Source organism: Pelodiscus sinensis, chromosome 3, assembly GCF_049634645.1.
Source record: "Pelodiscus sinensis isolate JC-2024 chromosome 3, ASM4963464v1, whole genome shotgun sequence".
Taxonomy (NCBI): domain Eukaryota; kingdom Metazoa; phylum Chordata; order Testudines; family Trionychidae; genus Pelodiscus; species Pelodiscus sinensis.
The window spans coordinates 64,694,414-64,714,251 of NC_134713.1; the positions used below are offsets into that span (position 1 = coordinate 64,694,414).

Genomic DNA, 19,838 nt, shown 5'->3' on the forward strand with positions numbered 1-19,838 from the left:
TGCACAAAAGTATCATCTGAGTGATATGCACAGAGAAGTATCGAATATTGCTCATTGGAAAGCACTGAATCAAGTGAGACAGTTCTCAACATAGGATACAAACTCTTCTGGCATTTTCTTCAAAACAATTTGATATGACTTCATCCATGCTAAACTTAGTAGCAGAAAAAACATTTCTACATCTATATCAAATATGGAGAATCCATAATGAAAATGACAACTAATCTTTTCCTGCTTGTCAGCATCTGGTCACTTACAGGATTAAAACATGCAGATAATTATAACAGATGTAACGTAATTCCCTGCAGAAAACACCACTGCCACAAAAGCTAATTACTCCTGAAGTTTTGCCCATTCCCATCTGAAGTATTAAAACATTGATTACTGCATCAACTCTCTAGCCTTGTACAGAATATCAGCCATTAGTACAATTGATGGGTAAAGATGCTAGAACAGAAATATGCATTTAAATAAAAGGTCAGAGATGATCAGATAAGTGTAGACTAATGACGACACACAACACAGTTCCGCTCATAAAAGATATGGGGGGAAGAGATTACACTGAGCCAATGTAATAGGATTTAATCTTACATAGTAAAAAACCCAAAACCAACCCACCACAGACAGCATCAATAATCCATGGAACAACTGTGTGTAGTTTAAGCGCTTGTGCTATACCACATCCTCTTTACTGCATGGAGTTTCATAGCTTTTTAAGAAAGAAAAGGCTATGAAGGAGAAGCTGAGAAACAATGGAAAAGAAGTTTTTCAGCCTTTGTACCTTTGGCTCTTTGCCTCTTCACAGAGAGGCAAAATTTCAGGAGCATCTGTACTCCTCCATTTCAAGAACTGTAACAAAGTGAAAAGCTAAAAATGCATAGATACACTCATTCTTTGGAAATGCCACAGCTACTTAATGAGTGAAACAGGGACAGCACCAGAGAAGAGACCATAAAGTTATGAATTTCCCTGTAAATGCCAATGTTTCTCTTTCGTGTTTTTCTTGGCCACAAGCTGAAATGTTATTAATAAATGTGGCCAAAGTAGATTTAGCAGCTCAATAAAGGTACATTTTAACTCATTTAACCAACCCTTTAACAGCTGTGGCTACCTGGAGAAACTACCAAGCCAGCAGTTATCCATGCTATCACCTTATAGTGCAAACAAAAGGGTTTCATATGCCATTGGTCAACATTTAGAATTCCTTTTCTTGCTGTTCACAAGGCTGGCAAAGAGCATTTATATTAAAAAGATTAAAATTATGGACCAACAATTCAAGTTCTACAATGATACTATTGGATGGCTGATTTTAAAAATATTTGTGAGACAATTCTGCTTCCAAACCCCTTTCATCACCATCTCTCATTAGCTATACTTTGTTTTTTTCAAATGAAAAAACACTGATAGAGTATTAAGTGTACAGTGTAAGTAACTTCTCTCTCTCCTTCTTATTTCAACAAAGACAGATTTACAAGTACTCAAATGTAGAACTTACCAGACAGAGGCAAAGCTGCATGCAATCCAGTCATCAGAGCTAACAGAATGATTCTGCTTGCTCTACAGATTCTGAATCGTCTGAGTCTTATTTTTAGTTGTACACAAAGGGCAATAAATGGAAAATCTTATTGTAACCACTGCTTTTTTCTTGGCCACCCACACTTCCAACACCTACAGCGCATGTAATCAAATGCAAAAAACCCAGCACTGATGGCTCATCTTAACAAGGGATGCAAAGTAGCTAAAAAAAAAAATCTATTGCATATTTTTCCAGTTTATATTTATGGTTTAATTCTGCTATTTTAACGGTGAGGATACAGATTACAATGCAGATAAACTGCAATAGTCTATAAATGGGGCTTTCATGCATTTAGCCCATTATTTTTGTTCTTATTCACTGTCTGGCAAACAGGTTCTCAAATTGAAGATGGTTAATCACTGACCAATTTTAAAGTCACTAATGAGGATGCAACCAGATAAAGGTACTCTTCCTTTACTAGCTTCTCCCAATGATTTATAAAGAGGTTACTGATGCCCTTTTATCAATGAGAAATTATCCTGATTTTTTTAAAATCCCTTCATACTCATAGTAATAGTATTAGAAGAACGACACAGCCTGCTGATGAATGATTTCATCATGCTTAAAAAATTCTTGCTTTGCAAATTACTTTGTAATTTCATACATGGCACAAATCACAACCTAGTAATACACTGGTTCTATTCACGATTCTTCTCCAAACCTGACCTTTTTCTAAGTACCCTGCACACCTTTTGAAGCAATACAAATGTGAGCATAATTATCTGGTGAAAACCTCCATGGGACTAATCCAAACTGACTGATTTGAGCGGTTTTAAAATAAAATAAAATAAAATAAAATAAAATAAAATAAAATAGCAAAAGACCATTCACAGCAGATTGCCAAAGAGGATCAGTCAAAGAGTTTGGGGATTCAGGAATGAAAAATGTCTGTCATTAACTACCCACTTCTTCAAAATACAATATTATGGCTACTAAAGCATCAACAATATTCTTGCCTCAACTTGCAAATCATAACAGGAAACACATGCAAGTAGCCTACAGACTCATTATTTCAACAAATAATATTAAGACATAAAGTATCAACTCCAGAAAATTTGACTATCTATGCTTGATGATTAATAACATACTAGACAAAACTACCTGTCATCTTCTAGTAATTAACATGGAACCTAATGCACAGCCAGCTGCTCTGAACATATTGCAGTTTACACAATATTGTTAAAATCAGATGCATGCTTTTCTGGTGATTTTATGTCGGAGGAACTTCTGCTGTGTTGTAAAAGCACAGGTATCTAAGTATTATGAAAAATGGGTCATACGCCACTGAGTCTCAACCACACCACCCCCAAGTCGGGCACCAGATGACTGTACACTGTGCTGAAAGAAGTAGAGGGATGGATTTCAGCAGCAGTGAAAACAAAACTTTTATGTGGTAAGATGTATTTTAGTTTTTACTGGCTTAGGTTAGAGAAAGTTGATTTCACTGTCACCATCTTTCAGTATTTTCTTAAAATAAATGACAAGCGCTGGCAGGTACTTGAGAGCTGGCAAAGGTACTGTCCCACCTATGGAAATGCTAGTTATCAGAGTCCCTGTGGTAAAAGGAAGCTTTACCAAGATTGAAGTGAGAGCTCTGACTCAGGCAGGTTGACACAAAGACTGTCACCAGCAACGCCTGGAAGAAAAACTTTGTCACAACATCATTGCCACGTGAATAGAAAGTAAATAAATCAATGATGCTTTGCACGTATGCAGCACTTCACACCTCTGAAGCGAGACACAAACATTAATTAATGGCAGACAGGGAAGAGATGTCAAAATAATTCAATTTTGGTGTGTTGCATCGTATATATGGAACAGTTCTTCTAAAGCCTAGCAATTACCTTTTAGAGTGTAAATGGTATTTGCTTTAATTTAATGACTCCACAGTACTACTTTTAACATAAGCATCAAATGAAAAGGGAGATGGCTGTTTCTTCCAAGTATCCTGCCATATATTCAACAGTGAAGGTGTTACAGCCATCATCGTACCATGGGTTTTCGGTTCACACCCTCCCCACATACTATTTTAGATGATCTCCACACACAAATGCACATGTACTTTAATTTAACGTATAATTGCTGCCTGGTAGATATATCCTTAATATTTTCCAGGTTATATTATGAAGTAAAACTTACTTGATGCAAATGTATTCAATTTTTCAGAATATCAACAAAACCAAACGTTATTTCCAGCTTAGTCAGAATGGCCAGCTAAAAGCAAAACTGGTTCCTGTGTCACTAATATTGTTATGGAACAGACAAACTGTAGGGAAAAACCATGGAAAAAGGCTTCCACCTTAAGAAAGGCTCCGAAAACTGACACCTACTTCTAACCTTAAACCTCTACTGCCCCAACCTCCAAAAAGGAAGTTAATAAAATCTAGCTATCAAACAATCAAAAACCCTTACCCCAAGCAAAATTCTGAACCCAAAAAGACAAACCAGAGACTCCATGAAGTCCACTAGGGACTTTCCTACTTATTATATGTGGAAGGTATTTGGAGGTATAAAATGGAGTGAGGGAGGGAGGGACACACACACACACACACACACACACACACACACACAAAAAACGTGAGCCAGTGCACAGTACTCTCCTCCAGACTCCTAAGACTGCTCATTCACATGAAAGTAAATGTGCATTAATGTGTGGCCATGTTCTCCAAATATGAAGGACCAAATTAACAGGAGTGCATAAACATTTCTGTGAGAGCCTAATTTGTGCATAGGCTGTACCTGATGTGTGTGCTCAAATTGGGTTTACATGTATCCACAGCTATGTAAGTGCTATAGGCAAATCAGATGTGCACTTTTGAAGCCGCGAGCCTGACTTATAGCTAGTGGAGGTGAGCAGGGGACTGACCACTTTTAAGCATGTAGGTGGAAAAATAGCATTTTTAATGGCATGGGTTTTAACTGGCTTTGATGTTTTTTTGACTCTCTTGCTGGTCAAGAGATGTAATTGAACAGGGTTTTTTTGCTGCACATATGAACAGAGATTTTGTAACTAGTGACCGTACATATTATGTCTAGGAGCACACCTGGGTCTCATCCTGCAGGCTTGACTCTTACTTGTCAGCTGCCAGAACTGGAGCAGCTCCTTTAAGCACCAGGAAAGGGCCAGACCCATCATCCAAAAGTGAGGCTCACCAGCAGGAAGAGGTTAAGTAAGGGTGGGCGGAGGGGAGTGGGAGAAGAGGGAAGCAAGGGCTTCTGGAAGGGGATGGTACCAGAGAGGGCAAGAGGATGATCAGGAGGGAGATATGGGCTGCAAATCTGTGTGTGCATGCACGTGTGCGTGTGCATGCACGCATACTCTTTAAATGGTACTCTAATGCTCCTGGTCTGATGTGAATAATATAGCTGTTAAACCATCATGTAAAATATAAGCACCAAAGGTGGGAAAACAAACTATATTTCCTGGTATATGTGGCACATCTGAAATTAGAATCTGCTCCCGGATGCTCAGTGGCACAAAGACCATCTCTCTTCTTACCTATTATCATGACAGTTGAGATCAGCTGGGCTGCTCTTGATAACAGTAGGGAGAGGTATGAATGTCTACTGACTAGGTGTTCCAGTGGTTGTAACGTCAACTTTGAAAACTGGACTTCCCTGTTGGTCCAATGAAACACAAGTTTCTGACCTATAGACAGACAGTAAAGCCTATCTATTTGCTCATTATTTGGCAGATGGTAGGCGGGTGACAGACATTTAGTCATCAAATGGTGTACTTCAAAATGTTAAATTAATTTCCATCTGCCCAAATTGCTGATGGACAGGTTTTAGAAATCTAAACATTAGACTTAAAAAGAAAAAAAATACTTGAAGAGGCCTCTAGTACCTTCAAATTACAGAAATGAGTTTTTATTTAATTTTATTTAAGAATCTTACTGGACTCTCAAGACAAGAATTTACATAACTAATATAAATTCAGGAAGTCCATTATTCCTCAGAATGCCATTGATTAGTATGTTATTTTTCCTCTTTTATGATTTCTTTAAAAAAACAGACAAAAAAAAATGTAAACTTAGCATTTAAATTACAATTCAGAATGTAGCATAGCTCCATGGTGATGTCAACAGGACAGCTGTGCAGCCGCATCCTAACATTGCAATTCAAGTAGCATCTGATCAAAGCCCTTTTTTGTTATACGTTTGTTTTGAGCTATTAGATAATGCAGTGCAACAAAGTATGGGCTGTTTAGGGATGAAAACAGCTCTTCCCAACCTCCCTAACTCCACTACTGTATAAAGGTTCATGAATGGTGCCGTGACATTAATCAATCAACAAAAGCTTTGACTGCACCAGAATTTGCTACTGTGGATCCAGATGCAGGCTTGAGCCTAAGCCAGTAACCAGCTGCTTCATGACACTGCAATTAACCATACTCTTTGGGACAGGGCCTCTGTCTTCTAAGTTTTGCATGGTCAGGAACACATTGCTGGCCAGGGGAAAAAAAGATTTTACAGCATTTTTTTTCAAATCCATGCCCCATTTTTCAATTTAATTTAGTGCTCCAACACCGTACACTGTTAGAATGAAGAATACGGATTATCCATGGAACAATCCACAGCATTATAAGAATTCCTATGTACCTCAGCTTTGACCAGGTAAGAGAGTTTTTCAGTTATGTCCATTCAGTTCCTGACTGCTCTTTTTACTCTGCCACTTAAGAGTGCCATTTTTAAGTTAGTTTCTCTGACATGGACTTGCAATATTGCTAACAATGAACAACCAACAATCATGAGCAAGGCCCCAAAAATCACAAAAGATTTATAAACAACAAAATCTGGTTTATTTCCATTTGTCTTATGGCTTTTAAGCCTCCAAAGTTTTCAAGCTTTTTCCCCTGAAGCTATAAGGACTAAAAACATACTTTAAAAAAGAAAGTATGAAAGCTGAGATGCCCATAATCCTACAATTCCAGGTCCAGCGGCTTTATGGGAAAAAACCCCACACTAAATACTGCAAGATTCATGACAGAATTGCAAAAGTCTACAAGTAGTTTGCATCCACTAGAACAGGGGTCTCCAAACTTTTCAGCCCGAGGGCCGCATTAACTATCAAACAGCAGTTCGGGGGCCGACTACACACTTGAGGTCCAAATAAAAAACAATCAAAACATGGATGTTGTTTTTAATTATTTATTTAATATTATTTTATTCAGTTATTATTTAATAACACATTGATACACTACACATGAACACCTGTATTAGTGTAAATGGTGAAATTGTTTCCTGGATGCCAAAATAGCAGACATTTCTGGCTTTAGATTTGTTGTCCCTAACATCAACAGTGACCTGAGATTATCATCGGACAAGTTTGTTCTCAAATTTCCGTAATTTTTTTTCCGTAGACAAAAAGGTCTCCACGGGCCGGATGAGAGGGCCTCGCGGGCCGTAGTTTGGAGACCCCTGCACTAGAAGATGAACAAAAGTCACCACATCATTTCACACAGGCCACTCAGTTGCTCTCTGATAATGACTTTCACTCACTGCCTAGCCTGGGCTAGAATTCTGTGTCTTACCTAAAAATAAATGTTCTATTTTCCAAGCCTTTCAGCCATCCAACATCTTTTCATTTTCTTAATTTTATGATTTTTTGGTACAATCATTTATTTTGACCAGCTGCTCTTCTTCTAGATCTTGTGATTCACTGACAAACATATATTGTGTGTCTCTACACCCCCAACTCCTCTCTCACACTTCCCATTTTTTCAATAATAGTTACATATTTGAAAATGTTCTTTTGACAGCAGATAGTTTTTTATGAGTGTTGCTGCAGGAAAATATTTAACTGTATTTACACTTTTCACTAGGGATGTTAAAATGCATTTAATTATGTAACCATGTAACCACTGAAAACGTCAACAGTTACACTGTTACACGCGGGCAAAAGTCGGCTTTCCAATTACTCTTTCACATCCTTACTTTTCACCTACATAAACATGATACGCTCCAGTTTTTCCTGATACCAATGGTTCCTACGATCGACTATTTTTATTAAAACTATACTTTACTCTTCATCCTTAAGGAGGAATAAACGTGCCTGCTTTTACTTGGATTTTTTTCTAGATATCCCCCTCTCCTCCAAGATCATGGTAAAATTCATACCTGAGCCGTTAGCTTACATTGCACCTACTATGTTGAAACATTCAATGCCATAACATGAATATTGTAAAGAACAGAACAAGATTTAAAAGTGTCCTGGTGAGTAGCTAGGATGGCAGATGTCCTTACACACACTTCAGCAAGCCCCAGACCTCGGGCCAATATGACTTTTCATTCCATGGATTCCCTTAAGGTTTTTCTGGTAGAGTTATCTGACCAACTGCTAGTGTCACATGCTTGTGCAGATAGGAATGTGGAACATAACCAATGCAGAAATGTAGCCGTGTGCAGGATCCTTATCAAAGCAGCTGCATTGTTGCTCCCAAAAGTGAGGATGTGTAAAAGTGGGGTGCATATTAGCAGGTATGAAACCCCCCAAAAATGTCTTCAGTTAAAATACACTGTCCACATTATGTGGATCTGTTATCTATAGTGGATAATAATTACTAATCGATGTGGAGAATTGGTAAAAAACCAAAAACAAAGATCCGAAGCACAAATTTTATCTCTGGGAAAGTGTATGCCTTTCCTCGAATTTCTCTAGAACAGTTCACATATCAGCGAAAACCAAAACACCGCTCCCCCTGCCCCCGGGCATTTAGTTTAATCAACAAAGAAATTAACAGGATAAAGTTCAACTCCAGCCTTCTCCTAAGCTTGGCTGCTCCTACAGTTACACCCTTGGGATCACTCCACCCACACTTGATATGCAGCCTCCTTGACAGCTCACTTCCTCCACCTGAGGACCCTTCCCTGCATAGTTTCAGCCCCATCTCCAGAAAGCTGATCTCTTTTTGACCTGGCCCAGTGGTGTTTTGTCCAGCCTCCTATACCATCTCCAGCAATCCACAACAGATAACACAATCATATTCTCTGTGTGCACCCTCAATGCTAATGCACAGCCTCTATCATTGTTATGGCAGGGGAAGGAGTATGGTCCAGCAATTAGAGGCAGGACTGGGATTCAGGGCTCCTGGGTTCCATTCCTGACTAACTCTGCCATTGACTTGTTTTATGATTTTGTGCATTAGATACTTTAGAAAAACCTAATCTTTGCTGCAAGCCACTTAACTAGTTGGTGCCTCAGTGAGAGCCTCACATGGAAAGGTCTGAGTAATTGACAAGATGTGGTAGCTGTAACAGACATAAGAGGCGACACTTTATAAAGTCTCTGTGTTAGCACCCTCACTGGTCAATAAAGCAAGGAGACAGAAGGCAATAAAGAGGGTGAGTGCAACATGGAAGGGAGAACGATGGTTCTACCATGCAGAATCTAAGGAACACCCACAGTAATGCCACACAGCATCTCCATTTGAAGCAGCCTCTGAAGAGTGGTTCAAGTATGCTTTGGGAATGCATGTACATGCAGGATTGAAAAATAGAGATAAGAACAAATCAAATACACAATAAAGGAAGTTATCCTGAAGTAACAAAAAGGTAGGCACGTTTCACACAAATACTCAAGCTATTTTTTAAAACTTTTTTGCCAAGGTCTATGATGAAGCAGAAAAAACAAACAAACATAGAAATGCTTCAAAATGACAGTCTCTTTTCAGTTTTCAAATCCAGTCACAGGAATTCAGTAACCATCTAGTTACAACCTAATATTTTATGACATTTTTTAAATGGTATTTATTCACCTTTCTGTCTGAAAATATTTCATTTTTATACTTTTTTATGGAAAAAGTTGAAATCAAGACTTACATGTAATTTTTCTAGGTTCTGTGCTGGCTAGTTTTCTCACGATGCTGGGAACTGGATGAACGGAAAAATTAAGTGGCTACAGCAATCCATTAAGATGTGGACTATCAAAACTTTAGGAGGCAAATTTCTGGCAGCTCAGTTGATATAAACCTAAAACAAAATGAAGACAATCATTAAAATTCAGACATCAAATTTAAAGTAGATGTTACTTTTGGGTTCTACTTCATTCTTTTGCCTAGAGAATCTTCACAAATCAGGCTATAGGGTTCTTGCCTATTCAGCAGCAGCAGCAGCAGCAGCAGGTGGAACCAGGGAAATCCATTCTCAAGGTATTTACATAGAGCCATATATTTTTGAACTCATTTTGGCTCCACAAAACATTATGACTACTCTATAGATTCTTTTCCGACAATTAGATAAGCTCTTTGGGGGCAGGGACCATCTTTCTGTTCTATGTTTATGCAGAACATAGCATACTATAGACTATGACTAGTACACTTCAATATTACTGCAGTACATGACGACACTTACAAAACCAACAAACATTCCCTAGGTCACTATAAGCTCAAGAATATTTACAAACAGAAAGTGACTGATGGGTGGTCTGCCACTATGGGGCCTATTTCCATGCCTCTCTAGTGTCACGCATCCGGGCAGAGTTCCTCTGAGCAGTATCCATTGGCTCCCTAGACAACTTCGAGAAGCACTGGACGCTGTCCAAGGTTCTCTCCTCAGTGTCCCTTTCCAGTTCTGCACCCCTGTTTTTCATTTGTTATCCCAAGCAATCACTTGAGCCCCAGGTCTAGTGGTACCTCCTGCAAGGCTGGGGGAGGGGTTTTTAGAAGTGGATGGGCCCACCTCTGTGGATTTCAAATAGAGCGACACTGCCATCTTCTGTCTTTCTGCTGAGAGATCAGTTTTATAACTAATGGGAGAAGTGTACGCATCACACATGCAGCAATGTGTCTCTCTCTATATAAAACATTTTTCCTGCGGGATGACAGAGTGACATCATCACATCACTCTGCGTCCTGCTGCCCTCCGCCACGCAGCTTCCCACCCCTCCCCGGTGGCCCTGCCTCAGGAGCCCTGACCATGTGACTACTCCATGAAATGAGGGTTGGGGAGGGGAGGGCGGAGATGGTGGCATGCCCCTTGAAGCAGCGTCCACTTGTCTCTGGGTACCATCCCCAGCCTGCCTGGCCCACGTGCTTGCTGCGCAGCTTTGCTCTGTCCGGCCCAGGCCCAGCCACAGTGCTTGGGGGCTGTGCTACAGGTTTCCCCCTGAGCAAGTAGCTGTAGCATGTGTCAATGACTGGGACTAGGGCCCTAGCTCAGGCACCCTCTCCCGGGCCCGCTGCGAGCTGGGCAGGTCTTGGTCACACCACACACGCATCCCTTTAGGGATGGTACGGTTATGCTGCACTAAGGATGCTAAATATGGAGTAATTTAGTGTTTGAGTTGATGGAATTTCCATCGACTACTCGACTAGCCGATAGGCACTTCTGCATTCCTCCTTTGAAATGTGCAAGAGCCCCTCCTGGGTGGAACTCCACATGCAGCCTGGGGCCAGCAGAAAGTCCCGCTGACTCTGGGCTGCATGCCGTGCCAGCTTTAAAGTGTACAAGAATCCCCAGCAGGGGCTCTTGTGCATTTCAAAGCAGAAGTGCCCTCAGGGATCAGCAGGGGACTCAGAGTCCCCCGCTGACCCTGGGCTCCATGCTGTGCTGCCACTTTGAAATGCCACACTGAGCCTGGGTCAACTGTCCCCAGCTGAACCCAGGGTCCACACATACACCGCAGTGGCGTTTCAAAGGGGGCAGTGCCACACAGCTGATCCCGGGCTCAGCTGTGTGGTGCTGCCCCTTTGAAATGCCATCTCAGCATTTCAAAGCAGAGCCACACGGAACTGACCCCTAGCTCCATGCGGTGCTACCCCTTTGAAACGCCACCATGGCATTTGCGTGGAGCCCGGGTTCAGCTGGGGATAGCTGACCCAGGCTCCGCATGGCATTTCAAAGAGGCAGTGCAGCATAGAGCCTAGTGGTCAGCAGGGGACTCTGAGCTGTGCAGTGCTGCCACCTTGAAGTACCCCTCTAGCCCTCCCTTTGCAGCCTCTGTCTGATAGAAGCAGCAAGGGGGAGGAAAATCGACTAGTTGACTTGACCTTAACATCCTTACGCTGCACCCCAGTCCTCCAGAGCAGCCACTCTGTGCTCCGGGCTCCCTGGACTCGCCACGGAGCAAAGCTGCCCCAGATGCCATTCACACAGCATTATACAAAGGCCAATTCAGAAAGGCTGGGCTGAGCCTGAGGGTACACAGCTCAATGAATTTGTGTGTGTGGGGGAGGGTGGTCATGGTGTGTGTAGGGAGGAAGGAAGGGGGATAGGGTGAATGTGGGGATGAGTGGTGCAGTAAGGGGGGGATGGTGGGAGTGAGGAGGATGTAGGAATGGAGGCAGGGGGATGGGCAGTGTGGGGGCGTGGAGGGGAAGGGGTTAGGAAAGGATGGGGGTGTAGGAATAGAGGATGGAGATGAGAGAAGGCATAGGCATGGGGGTGCAGGTGGAGAGGGGTTAGGCAGGATAGATGCGTGTAGAAATGGAGGCAGGAGGATGGGGGTGTAGGGATAGAATCACAGAATCATAGGACTGGAAGGGACCTCAAGAGGTCATCGAGTCCAGCCCCCCGCCCTCAAGGCAGGACCAAGCTCCACCTACACCATCCCTGACAGATGTCTATCTAACCTGTTCTTAAATATCTCCAGAGAGGGAGATTCCACCACCTCCCTTGGCAATTTATTCCAATATTTGACCACCCTAACAGTTAGGAATTTTTTCCTAATGTCCAATCTAAACCTCCCTTGCTGCACTTTAAGCCCATTACTTCTTGTCCTGTCCTCAGAAACCAAGAGGAACAAATTTTCTCCTTCCTCCTTGTGACACCCTTTTAGATATTTGAAAACCGCTATCATGTCCCCCCTTAATCTTCTTTTTTCCAAACTAAACAAGCCCAGTTCATGGATGGAGAATGGAAGTGGGGATAGGGATGGAAAGAGGGGGATGGGCCGTGGGCTATGAAGCTCTGGCATAAGGACTAGCAGCCCAGATTACCCCACCAGTCTTTCTTTCTGCGGGACCCAAAATCTGGTTCTCAGTAGGGCACAGGCGTATAAAGCTGGGGGCTCCCCCATGGCTCCATGTCCCTGCATTGCACCCTGGCTGCACAGAGCATGTCCCAGCCCTGCAGCAGGAGCTCACTTGCCAGCTGGAAGGGCACATATGGAACGCTGCCACTCTGCAAAGACAGGCAGTAACCGGGTGTGGAGAGTGGGGAATTCTCTCCCTAACGGGCTGCTCACATGTAACCCAGCCCCTTCCCCTTGCTATTGAGCTGGGTGCCCAGGAGCACCTGGAATGGAGGGGATTCATTTGGAGTTGGGCCACATTTTACTGATTGTTTTTGGTTTTCATTTAGACGTGAGACCCACAAGTTCTCAGAGCATAGCCCTTCTTGGCAGGTCATTTCTCCATAGCCCCCTAATTTCACTGTAGGGAGGGCAACTTGAAACAGAACAGGGAAGCAAGGAGAAGGGAGAGAAATCTTTATGATCACAAACGGACTATAACATTACGGAAATAAAATACAAATATTAATTCTGTCAAATCACAAATCACTTGTAAAACAAAAAAGAAACAGTCACTCAGTACAAGAAGAAATAAAACTAGAAAATGTAATGGAGGCAAATTTATACATTCATGTTACAATTACACTTGCTACAGTATGTCAGGAGAGGAGGAGGAGAATAGAGGGAGGGAAGGGGAAATGAAGAAAGAGGAGACTTTCAGTGCTACCCTGTTCCTGGAAGGTGTGATTGATGTCCACTGCTGTAAAAAGCATGGGACCGCATCCCAAACATTTCATTCCTTTCTGCAAATGTCTCACTCTGTTTCTCTGTGTTCTGAGATAGCCTTACATTACACGGGGTGTGCCAGAAAGCATCGGGTTTTACACATGAGCTACAACATGAAAGCTGGAATTTCTCTGCCCAGACGTCAGACCAGGGCAGGATGAAACCTAAGCTCCTACACAATTCTTTGTCCAATGCATATTCTGTTGCAGGTTTCCATCTTATGTAGGATTTTTCTTTGTGAAAATAGGGAATGATTAAAACAAAGTTTTCCTTAAAACACAAAAAAACCCTCAATCATAAGATATGAAAAGCAAAGCAAAGGTGCAAAGAAAAGCAGAGATTTCTGAAGTTCTGTTTTGACTGGTATTCGTAACATGAGGGTGTGTCTAGACTACAGGTTTTTTTTAAAAAAATAGTGGTCTTTTTTGGAAAAAAACCGTACCCTGCGTCTAAACTGCTGCTGTGTTCTTTCGAAATTAAATCGTTTTTTGACCGCGGTAAACCTCATTTTACGAGGAAGAACGCCTTTTTTCAAAAGTGCTCTTTCAAAAAAAAAAAAAGGCATTCTTGAATGCAAACAGGGCTTTTTTGAAAGAAAGCATCCAGACTGCCTCGGTGCTCTCTTTCGAAAAAGTGGCTTGCTTTTTCAAAAGAAGTAATTACAGTCTAGATGCTCTCTTTCGAAAGAGGCTTGTAGTCTAAACATACTATAATTGTCTGAGGCTATGTCTACACTGCAGGCTTCTTGCACAAGAAGCTTTTTGCTGAAGAGATCTTCCACAAAAATTTCTTGCGCAAGAGTGCATCCACACTGTAAAAGTGCATCGGAAAAGATTTTGCACAAAAGAGTGTCCATGCAGTCTCACAAGAAAGCTCTGATTAGCATTAACAGAATGGCCACCAGGACACCTGTGCTTGTTTCGATAGCTGTTTTTGCGCAAAAAACCCTGCTGCCTGTTCACATACAAGAAGGAGTTATTCCATGTAGAATGAGGAATACCTATACCACAAAAACCCCTCTGTTCTGTCGATTCACTGTACATTTTCTTGTGTAAAAACACACTTGAGGTGTGAAAGCTCCACAAGATTTTGTGCAAAAATAGCTGTTTTTGCACAACAACTCTGCAGTGTAGATGTAGCCTCAGTTGGGATTGGGATCCCATTCTGCTGAGTTCTGTACAGACACAAGAAAACAGTTAGCATATGCTGTGTGCCCTTTGTGGAAAAGTGCAGAGTACTTCTTCTTGAGATGGCTTTATTGTAACTTTTTTTGAACTGCTGAAAGGATTATTTGGGGCTCAGAATACATTTATAACAAGATTGGTTTTTATGACAGATTTCAAGACCTGAAGGGACTGTTGTGATCATCTAATCTGATTTACTACACAACACAGGAGACAGAACTTCCCCAAAATAATCCCTATAACACATGTTTTAGAAAAACTTCCAATTCTGATTGAACAATATCCGGTGATGGAAGAAAAATCCAGCACTACCCTTGGTAAACTGTTCCAATAATTAATTACTCTCATTTAGCAAATTCAGAGCCCATTTCAGAGGAGGTAAATAATCTTACTTTTTTCCAATTAAAGACAATTTCTTGTACATATAACAAATCTACTATATTCTCATTACATTCAAAGCAAAAGGGACAAATTCAAACAATTTATATTTGTGTGGACTAGCACCAGGAAGAGGACACTCCAGGCTGAAAGTCTGAATGATAGGAGCTTTCAAGATCAGAGAATGGCTGCAACTTCCTCTCCAGCAGATGGGATGTGAAATGAACTTGGGCAGATAACGTGTGCAGGTCAGCCAGGAAATGCACTGATTCAGTGCATCCCCAACTGGCAGGAAGCACTGACCACAAATTAAAGCTCCCCAGTCAGGCCTGCTCCATACTGCAAAATGTTATCTGGACAACTCTTATGAACACCTGAGTTAGTAAAGACAATGCCACGCATGATTAACTGTCAGTGCAGACTAGGGCAAACTGTGTTCAGAACCAGCCCAGCTAACCATAAACACACTGCTCAGAACAGTGGTCAGGTGACCCGATGTTAAAACAGAAATTGTTCCCAGTCTACACTGATGTGATGTGTTTAGCATCTTGTTGGCTGACTGGATTCTTCAAACAACTGTGTTGAACAGCATACAGCATTCCCAAATGGAAAATTCTCAGATAAGGAAGCAGGTTTTCCACCATCAGTCCTCTCATTAGGTGAATTCCTCCTGGGATACACTAGCCAGATACAGGCAAAAGATGTAGGCTTTACCTTTGGAAACCATATGGCTCAAAACTTATAAGCTAAATATTTTAAATGTAGAAATATATTTGAAAAAAAACCCCACTTCCATTATCACCTAAAATTCCCTTGCAGAATATGAGAGGAGTAATCACTAGAATGAAAAATGAGATGATATCTTGTAAATAACCTCTCCAAATGACAAACACAGTTTGACTCTTTGTGTCCCACACAAGAAGGTATTCTTAATGCCAGTACACAGAAAATCATGTTAAATTTGATAAAGGATTCAGTTTCTCTATTAGGGTTAGAGAGTTAAGTTAGAGTTTTCATTAACATGCCATGATAAGATGGAATGGAGACTAGACTGAAATCACTAAAACCACCACAGAATTTTGTTACGAAAACTAGAGTCCCAGGACTGATGTGTGATTTGACAGTGTATTCAGTTTCTTCAGTTAGGACACTTACAACCTGTATGCCATTGCTAGATAACAGCCTACAGGGCTTATGCTTTGGGATTCACTCCATGAAACATGCAGATCATGTGGATTTACTCGAATTCTTATTGAAAGCTGAACATTTTCAGTGCTTGTCATAATTTAACTGATCATAGCTAGGATAGGTAGAAATGGTGTCCCTAGCCTCTGTTTGTCAGACAAACAGAATGGATGACAGAAGAGGGATCACTTGATAAGACCTGTTCTGTTCACTCTCTCTGGCATTGGGCACTGTCTGAAGACAGGATGCTAGGCTAGATGGACATTTGATCTGACCCAGTATGATCTTTCTTATGTTTCTATGTGCAATATTTCTTTTAAAAGTATTCTAAAAATAAATAGTCCTAAAAAGGAATGGACCACTCAGGAAACTAATAACTTTCGCCAACAAAACATAACACATGAAAGAGGTATTGTAAATGCCATGGAAGAGGTAAAACCTAAACAGTAAATAGTAACAATGTCCACCTTAATGTTTTGATTTTAAAAAGGTTTTTCTAGGAAATTTCTGTCAGTTTTCTATGAAGGCCTTATTAACTCAACTACAAAAATAACTGTTTAAACACAAATAGGAAACACAATTCTGGCCCAAAAGTTTATAAGTAAAGCAGAGCTCAATTTCAGATCATTTCAAATTTGGGTAAAATCTGATATTTTACAAGTCAGATAAACATCTGTGAATGCAAAAAAAGTTGCACAATCAGCTGAATGTGGCTTTCATTAACTAATCAGTGGAATACCTACAGATGTACTTAACATTAGGGCAGATAAAATTAAGGGAAAAACAGGTTGAAACAAAAAGTTGTAAAATTCTGCGGTGTTTTATCTGAAGTGAAAGTCTGGCCCTTTGCTTACATATGGCTATAACATTAAGGAATTATGTTTTTACTAGAAGATTTATCCAGCCTTGCTCAGGCCCTTAATTCAAGTAAGTTTTATTTTTCTTCGTTAAAATCATTTGTCTGAGGTGGGGCTGCAGATGAGGGATTTAGTATAGCGGCTGCCCTGGAGAGAGAGGACAACCCCAGCGCTGTCACTGCAGCATCTTGGGACCAGGTGAGAAGCACCTATCCGTGGCCATTTCAGCTGTAGCGGGCACAGCCAGGGGAGGGGTGCATGTCCCCAGGTGGGGGACAGACAGACAAACAGAAACAGACACTCTCTGGAGAGACACTGGATCACTGGGTAGTGCAGTGCCACATATGAAAGGACTGCTTTTTCACTTCTCCATCTTTACTCTCAAAGTAAGCTGGGGAAGTTTAAAAAAATTCAAGTGTCAGTTTGTGGGTTATTTTTCATTCTGTTGCAATGAAAAGTAGAATCATGAGAGGAAAGGGGCTCAGAGACAATTCTTTGTGTGAACTTAAAAAGAAAAGCCAATAAGGCTATGCACACTAATGCTGAGAAAAAGGAAATGGTACTTCATTTCAGCCAAAGTCATAAATCTTACAAGCCAGACTAACGGCAAAACAGCAAGCAAGGGAATTTTTATAAACAGATAATTAGTTGTGAGCTGAGATTGGGTTTACTGTACTGTCTATTTTGTGTCAGTAGCACTGACTCTGTTTCACGAGTGCTCAAAGAATTGTGGCAGGTTTTAGCATTGACTTCCACTGACTTGACTAAGAGATGCATGGCTAGAACTCCCACAAACGACTATAAAAATGAGTTGTGTGCAGATGGATACTTTTGCTCCACATAAAACCAATAATAAAATTCTTCTAAGAACTGAGAAAGATTTTCAAAGCAGAAAACATCCTGACAGCACACAATGTTCATAAATCAGTTTCTGCCATGTGCGCACCCCAAAAAAGCCACCTATCCCAGCCTGCATTTCTGGCCCTATCTTGGAGCCTGCACTCCTAGCTGCAGCCCTTACACTGTCTCACATGCCAAGCCCCTACCCAGCCCAGAGCCCGTTCCTGTACCCACCCCAAATTTGACATGCTAGTGGACCAGTAGCTTTCCTTTCCCCTCCCACTCCGCCTTGCTGCTTCTATTAGAAAGACGCAGCAAAAGTGAGGGGAAAACAATGAGCTGCTTCAAAGTGGTACCTCCGTTTTGAAATCATAGAGCTGAAAGAGACCTTAGAAAGCCATCAAGTCCAGCCCCCTGCCCAAGGCAGGACCAATCCCAAATAAATCAACCCGGCCAGGGCTTTGTCAAGCCAAGACTTAAACACCTCTAGGGATGGAGACTCCATTACTTCCCTAGGTAACCCATTCCAGTGCTTCACCACCCTCCTAGTGAAATAGTTTTTCCTAATATCCAACCTGGACCTCCCCCACTGCAACTTGAGACCACTGTTCCTTGTTCTGCCATCTGTCACTACTGTGAACAGCTTTTCTCCAGCCTCTTTGGAACCTCCCTTTAGGAAGCTGAAGGCTGTTATCAAATCCCCCCTCACACTTCTCTTCTGCAGACTAAATAGACCCCACTCCCTCAGCCTCTCCTCGTAGGTCATATGCTCCAGCCCCCTAATCATTTTGGTCAAGTTGAAAGTAGGAATAAGAGATCCTCCGGAAAAGGGCTTATTTTCCGGAGAATCACGTCTAGACTGGCACTTTTCTCCGGCTTATCCCCAAGCCGGAAAAAAGCGGCAGCCATGTAAATGCAAATGCCGCGGGGGATATTTAAATCCCCCGCGGAATTTGCAATTGCGATGTGTCTCATTAGCATCTCTTTTCCGGAAAGGGATGCCAATGTAGACACAGCCGTAGTCTATAGCATTAATGTATAAGCTTTTGGTTATCAGTTAATCGACTACACTATTACATTCCTAATCCTAATAGCTAGAAAAGGGTGATAGTGTGAGAAATCTATTCCCAGTCACTGCACATGGTGAGCTGGTATTACACAGCAGCACCTGATGATTAGAGTATTCCTCACAGTGCCATCTCTCTGCAAGCCTCCAAGACCCTGGCATTTTATGCACAGATAATGGTTTGATTTTGAGGCATGGCAAATCTGGAAATCTCTCCCAAAAGGACACTCTCCCTCTCAGCTTAAATTAAGAACAGTACTATCAAGGCAACAACTCTTTAAAACTCTTTCATGCCGACAGAAGTTAAGCAACCAAGGAAAATCCATTCCTCTCACTACGATATTTGAGAATTAACTTGACTCAAGGTCATTCACAGTTCTTTGAGCATCTGGGTCAGTCATAGGCTCTTCAAGTGGGAAAGAAGCAGTCATAAGCAGTAGCAAAGTTTCACTTTAGGCAATGCAGCCATGGTTAATGAGGAGCCAACTCCTTAAAATATGTTTAGCTTTGTTGCTATGCAGCTCGGGAAACCAGAGGAGCCGCTGAAGGCTAGCAGCAATGTAGACAGCTTTCTGCTAGCTATGGCTCCAACACACTATACTGATTGTGCTTACTACTTTCTCCCTTCTTTCCACTCATTCCATTTCAAACCCATGCAAGGCCAAGCACCATGGCAGGGCAATCAATCATGCTCTCCTGTTGGCCTGAGGGATCACTGGAGAAATACACATGATGAAGCATATGACGACTCTACAATTTGTCAGCTCCTGCCAGCATGGGGTTAAGGGGCAATGCTTGAGTCCAAAACTTGGATACCTCACTAGTAATCGCTAAACTGGAATTAGGATTCTTTACACATTCAGCCTAGTGATAAGTCGTAAATCTCTCAACACATCACTGGCTCCCACTAAGTTGATTAACTGGATATCTGTCCAAGGTCAAATTTCACCCGAGTAAAAAAGACTGGGAAGTGTCATTCTGAGTATTGGATTAAATGAAAAGTTACAATACAAATT

At 41.6% G+C, this 19,838-nt stretch overlaps 1 protein-coding gene across 8 annotated transcripts in view; it reads right to left on the reverse strand.

The window, feature by feature from the left end:
* The window catches only part of BACH2 (BACH transcriptional regulator 2), a 253,359-nt gene that overhangs the window by 93,699 nt on the left and 139,822 nt on the right, over nt 1-19,838 (reverse strand). For 7 of the 8 annotated variants that reach the window (XM_014578684.3, XM_075923895.1, XM_006133289.4 and 4 more), the window contains one exon: nt 9,397-9,546. Coding sequence is in view for 1 of the 8 variants with exons in the window: in XM_075923891.1 (XP_075780006.1) it covers nt 1,496-1,516 (21 nt within the window). In the remaining 7 variants the exon portion in view is untranslated. Of the gene's footprint in view, nt 1-1,495; nt 2,352-9,396; nt 9,547-19,838 lie in introns of those variants that run through there. The other variant, XM_075923891.1, reaches the window with a different exon arrangement.